The following is a 6,111-nucleotide window of genomic DNA, read 5'->3' on the forward strand; positions in this document are numbered from 1 at the left end:
CCAACCCATGATATATTAATCATAGTTTATTTCCACAATTTTTAAAACATTGTGTATGTATACATAAAATGATCAAATATATTAAAAAAAAATCGATAATATATCAAATAAATTCACGCAAGACGTCTGTCTTATCCTAGTACTACTCTTTCTGTTTTTTAATGTTACATATTCTAGATTTTTCACACATTTTAATAAAACACATTAAATTTGCATATTTTGTGTTTATCTTTGTTTCATAATTTTAAGCCAATAACAATTCAGTAAGTACAATTAATTTTTTTAAAATTTGCAATTAGTTAATAAAACATGTCTTGAAAATGTAAAAAATGGATCTTTTTAAAACAATTTTTTTTCTTAGAATATGTAATATTAAGGAAATATGGAAACTTGAACTTGGATGATGATGACACGAACAAGACGAACATATGACCCCGTTAAAATTACATGTTCTATTTGATAACTGTAGAGCTTAGTTAATTTTGTGATATATTAATTAATAAATTTTGTAATGAGTTCTGCGCTTTATATCATTTTTTCAGATCTGAAATCAGCATTTTATAGTTTTCAAACCAAATATAGTTTGAACCCATCACAGGAATAAACCTTTTCTTCTTATCACATATATGGAATATAGATATAGCGAAATCACTGATACAATTTTTTTTTTGTCCGATGTCCATTTTACTAGTCTAAATTTTGGTCTTATGAAACATTTTTCCGAAAAACATCTCTATCCATCTGACTGTACATGATCCATATAGAAGCAGATAGAAAATAATGTATATGGTCATAGTTTCTTTCGCTAATAATAAATCTATTAAACGATTTCTATTTCGGAGAATATGAAACATGTTTACAGTCTCAAAATTATTCTATAGGCTTTGGAATGCATCAACGTTCAAAACAAATACCGGCAGTCTGATACAAATCTACTTTATCTGGTAACTTTTTTAGGTTCCTTCTCTTACCATTTAAATTGCAATAAGTAGTCGATAAGATGAATTTTTTTTTTGAACAACCTTCGATAAGATGATTATTAGCTAAAAAGACAGTGAGATTGATATTTTTTCCATAATATTAAATAATGCATGAGAGTCCAGAATCAAGATAGATACTTGACAACACTCAAACCCCACAAGGATCGACAAAATATTTCTTTTCAGATTGCTCAAAACAATTATTTAAAAAAAAAATCAAAATTTTAAAATATCATCCAAAGTGTTGAAAAGTTGACAGCCGATAAAAGAGAAAAAAAGTAATAATAATTGTGCTGATAGAGAGAGAAGGAAGGAAGAAGAAGAAAGGCTCCTTTGTCTCGGAAGAAGAACCAAAGGGAGCCAAAAGAAAACAAAAGGATTGTCGTAGCTTTCTTTCACACGAAATCTCACGAGCCGCCTTATTCTCCTTCTTCTTCTCTCAAAAAAGAAAAAAAAAAACAGAGAAAGATCAACGGCTAGTCTATTTCCCGGTGAAATCTCAGCCGTAGGATCTGAGAACTCGCATGGAGGAGGAGTTTTATTAAATTACATTTATTAAATTTTCTCATTTTAATCGTTATCAGAAAAGGTAGGTACCTAAAAAGAGAGTTTTTTTTACGAAAAGCAGATTGACTGGTAGCTGAAGAACAACGGAGGAGAATAGATAGAGAGAGAGAGATAGTAAAAAAGATAAACCCTAAAGGTTGAAACTTGGTTGACGACGATTCTTCATTTACTTTTTATTTATTTTCCACCCTCTTCCTTCAAGAATCAAACTAGAGAGAGAGAGAGAGAGAGAGAAAAAAAGTTCGATTTTTGTGAAGATGCCAGTAGATTTAGATAACTCCTCCACAGTCTCCGGCGAGGCAAGTGTCTCCTCCACCGGAAACCAACAAAACCCACTTCCCAAATCTGCCGCAAAGAAGAAACGAAACCTCCCTGGCATGCCCGGTAACATAAAAATCCAATCTTTAACTCAAATTACAATTTTTTTTTTCAATTCTTTTGCTGATTCTTTTTTTGTACAGATCCAGACTCGGAAGTGATAGCTTTGTCGCCGAAGACTCTACTAGCAACGAACAGATTCGTCTGCGAAATCTGCAACAAAGGCTTCCAGAGAGACCAGAACCTTCAGCTTCACCGTCGCGGCCACAACTTACCGTGGAAACTCAGGCAGAAATCGAGCCAAGAAGTCAAGAAAAAGGTTTACGTGTGTCCCGAGACGAGCTGTGTTCACCACGACCCTTCACGCGCTTTGGGAGATCTCACCGGAATCAAGAAACACTTTTGTCGGAAACACGGCGAGAAGAAGTGGAAATGCGACAAATGCTCCAAGAGATACGCTGTTGTGTCTGATTGGAAAGCTCATTCTAAGATCTGTGGTACCAAAGAGTATAAATGCGATTGTGGTACCCTGTTTTCTAGGTAAACTGCGTAATAAAAATAATTATATCTGATCTCTCTATGTGATCTCTGATTAGTTTGTTGTTTCTCTTTGTAGAAGAGATAGCTTTATGACGCATAGAGCTTTCTGTGATGCTTTGGCTGGAGAAAGTGTGAGAAACCATACTCATAGCAAGAAGCAGAGTCCTGAAATCTTGACCCGGAAGAAACCTGTACCCGACCCGAAACCTTCCTTGGCTGCTCCGGTGGAAACTCAGCCTGCTATAACCATTAAGCGACCAGGTAACTGGTCGGTGTTCTTGGAGTTTAGTATGTTTTTGTCCCTAGCGTCCGTATATATTATAGTATTTATTTCTGTTACCTGATTAAGAACATAACTCGTTTGGTTAGTTTTTGTGTTAGATAATAGAGTTTGATTGATTCTTTGTTTATGATAAAGAAATCAAAAGATATGATTGATTTGTTTTTTTTTTGTCACTCCACATTTTTGTTTTTATATTATATAGAAAAGTAGTCACAAATTTATTTTTATTTATTTTTAATTGTCACAAACTTTTTATACGGTTTTTTCCCTTGCAGAATCTCCAAAAACCCCTCGTGAAATCTTGCAAGAAGCTCAGGAGCCAACAGGTTTAAACGGTGTTTTCTTCGAGTCTTCATCAGCTTCTCCAAGTATATACGCGTCTTCTTGCTCACAGTCCCTATTCGCGCCGTCTTCATCCATTGAACCCATCTCTTTGGGTCTCTCAGCGAGTCACGGACCATCTTTTCTCTGCTCAACACGGTTTCCATCTCAGCCGGCAATGTCAGCCACCGCTCTGCTTCAAAAGGCAGCTCAAATGGGAGCAGCTTCTTCAGGTGGTTCATTGCTTCGCGGGTTAGGTATAGTTTCATCAACTTCACCTTCTCTGGACTCGATAGTCCCTCATGGTCTAGCATTGGGACTGCCTTGTGGAGGTGAAAGCAGCTCGGGTTTGAAAGAGCTTATGATGGGGAATTCATCTGTGTTTGGTCCGAAACAAACAACGTTAGACTTTCTCGGGTTAGGTAGAGCGGTTGGTAAAGGAGGTGGTCCTGGATCCACTCTAGTTGGACCAAGAGGAGGCAGCATCGATGCGTTGGCGACATTTGGGTCGGGAGAGTTTTCAGGAAATGACATTGGTAGAAGAACATCATAAGTACAGTCAAACTTCGTGTGATATCATTCATGACATTATGACATAAGAACATCATTAGCTTAGTGGGTGTTGAGTACACGAATGAAAACTTCCTTTTTGAGAAGGTTTAAATTTATATTACTTTGCAGTTAATATTTTTTTCTCCGGCTGTGTCGATCCTCAATCGTATTGCAGGTCCATAATGATAATCTTATTAATATGATGACAGCCCAACAATAACATATGCTACTGAATTTAGACACATAGAGGCCCACGAATCAATTGTTAAATCTAGTATCTTGATTTGACTCTAAATTGTTTAAAAACATAGTGGCCCACTGCATGCATTTTTTTTTTATCTCAAATATAATTTTTCATTAACCAAGAAGAGATTACATAATTTGTACTACGTAGGTATTCAACCACTTTTACATACAAAGAAATTCAGTATCATCCAAGATCACTAATTGGATCCTACGTTACCGAAGCTAATCTTTGATGTAATTAAACCCACTGAGAACAAGCTATCTTCATCACCAGAAAGAACTGTCTCTTTAACCCCTAACATTCAACCACTAAAGTGAAAAACATGAACCTAGATAATATCTAAGACCAACACGAAATTAAACAATGAGGCACAATTGATAGTCGCCAGAAGATATGAATGTAATGCGTGGACCACCAAATCATCACCGTGACGGTGCAATCCCGCCAGGAACCAACTACACTGAGCGCCATGTTCCACTCCATAACCAGCATACTGCCGGATTAAAAGAAAAGCGGATCTTGACGGTGACAGCATCACCGGGTCAGATAAAAGGCTTCTGATGGTGTAGGCTCAGGCCGCCGACGAAGAGACAGACCATCGCCGAATCTAGGAAGCTGAGCACCACCGTGAACTAGCAACAGAGATCAACAAAGATCAGGAAACAAACAGCAGCTTCGGGCTCTGATTTAGCGTGAGTTTCTGAAAGCTTCTCTTGGTGTAGTACGATTGCTAGTTCTTCTTGGTTTTAATATTCCATGGCTTATTGCTTTAGCTTTTTGTTTTGTCATGATTGTGGTTCCACGTCTTGAACTACTAAAAGGTCTCCAAGATTGTGGTTCACCTCTTGGACTAGATTTCACTTGCTTTTATCAATGGGAAGATCTTTCTTTGTGGCCTTATCCAAATCCACAAAGTCATCCTCTGAGTTTCTTCACGCATGTAACGCCTTGAAGCTTTGGCGTTCCTTGGCTGGAATAGTATGTCTAAAGCAGGAATGATCAGACTTGAAGCTTCTGCTGTTAGCTCCAAAGAGTCAAGACTCCAAACCTTTCCTGATATTGTTTTCAAATAAATGGTCATCACTCCTGTCCTGAAGATCACGCCTTCTAGCTGTGGAATCATCAGCACCACCCAAACGGATCAGGAGGATATTATGTTTCTTTCAGTGATTTAGATCCCAGCTCCTTGTTGCTGAAGATTTCTATTCTTCTGTCTCTAATTCATCTTCCAATGCTTGCCTTACACCGTCCTCTAACACAAGCCTGTGTGTATCATCAGTCACCAATGGTGGTGATGGGAAAAAAGACCATCATGAACCCTCAAGAATCGTCTCCTTAACCGGTTAGTTTAATGACTCTTGAGAAACAGAAGGAGAAGGCAAGAATTTGTTCTGAGTATGTGATTCAAAGCTTGTCCACGATGAAGAAACAGTAGACCGAGAAGATCTCGATTTAAAAGGGTCGCATAGTTGTCTCCCATAGCCATCATTTGATGTGTAGAATGCTATGGAACAATTAGTGAAGACAGAGCCGCCATGACCACGTTAAAATCCTTACGTTTACAGCTTCATCAGATCATCCCATTCACACGTGAGTTGATCAGCAAGAAGATCTTTGGCTAGCGGTTCCCATATCCTGCTGAATCAGATCATGTTGAATATTGTTGTGACTTGTGCGAGACGTGATGAGTCTCTCGGGGATCATGAATGGTCCTTAGGTTATGATCGATATGAGACTGTAATCTCTAGTTCTGTGTAAGCAGTGTCGTCTTGCTGTAATTTGTGTTTGGAGTATCAATAAAAGAAGGTTACTATCTAAGATCATAACACAAGACCAAAACCTTAGATCTCCCTTGAAAGTACTGCGAGTTCCAAGCTTAGACGCAGAGATTCTTGCAACTTATTCACTGCAACTACAGAACTTACGAGCACTCACACGAATCTTCATCACACCTAAAATCACAAAAAAAAATGAAGAAATAAGAATGAGCCTCCCTGCATATGACAGTGACTTCGCTGCCCACCTCTGAATTTTCTAGTGATACTGTCAAGTAACGGCTCATACTCAGATACTTTTAGCTTTCTATGCATTAGAGGTAGGCCAAGGTACAAGATTGGAAAGGAACCAGTAGCGAAGCCGTAGCTAGCTAGAGCAGCCGATTCAGTCTGGTTCAATCTGGCGAAGAAGAGTTCTGTTTTTTCTCTATTCATATTCAAACTCGACCAGCTTGCAAAGTCATCATAAATACCATGTATAGAAGAGCTTTCCCCATTGAAGAATATCATAACATCATGGGCAACCAT

The 6,111-nt window shown here is 37.9% G+C and overlaps 1 protein-coding gene and 1 pseudogene across 1 annotated transcript; one reads left to right on the plus strand and one right to left on the minus strand.

The window, feature by feature from the left end:
- The first annotated feature begins 1,273 nt into the window (after positions 1 to 1,273).
- LOC106307184 (protein indeterminate-domain 2) lies at positions 1,274 to 3,706 on the plus strand. The gene is made up of 4 exons (XM_013744058.1): positions 1,274 to 1,931; positions 2,009 to 2,405; positions 2,482 to 2,666; positions 2,964 to 3,706. The coding sequence occupies exons 1-4, from the start codon at positions 1,805 to 1,807 to the stop codon at positions 3,560 to 3,562; spliced, it is 1,308 nt and encodes a 435-aa protein (XP_013599512.1). The 5' UTR covers positions 1,274 to 1,804; the 3' UTR covers positions 3,563 to 3,706.
- A 734-nt stretch (positions 3,707 to 4,440) lies between these two features.
- On the minus strand, positions 4,441 to 6,111 carry LOC106309069 (annotated as a pseudogene).

This window comes from Brassica oleracea, chromosome C8, assembly GCF_000695525.1.
Source record: "Brassica oleracea var. oleracea cultivar TO1000 chromosome C8, BOL, whole genome shotgun sequence".
In the NCBI taxonomy this organism is placed as follows: Eukaryota; Viridiplantae; Streptophyta; class Magnoliopsida; order Brassicales; family Brassicaceae; genus Brassica; species Brassica oleracea.

Bases quoted from the DNA above. Each gene is read 5' to 3' on its own strand.
- LOC106307184 (XM_013744058.1), top strand. From the start codon at position 1,805: ATGCCAGTAGATTTAGATAACTCCTCCACAGTCTCCGGCGAGGCAAGT. The intron at 1,932-2,008 runs GTAACATAAAAA...TTTTTTGTACAG, and splicing joins AAACCTCCCTGGCATGCCCG to ATCCAGACTCGGAAGTGATA. The intron at 2,667-2,963 runs GTAACTGGTCGG...TTTCCCTTGCAG, and splicing joins TATAACCATTAAGCGACCAG to AATCTCCAAAAACCCCTCGT.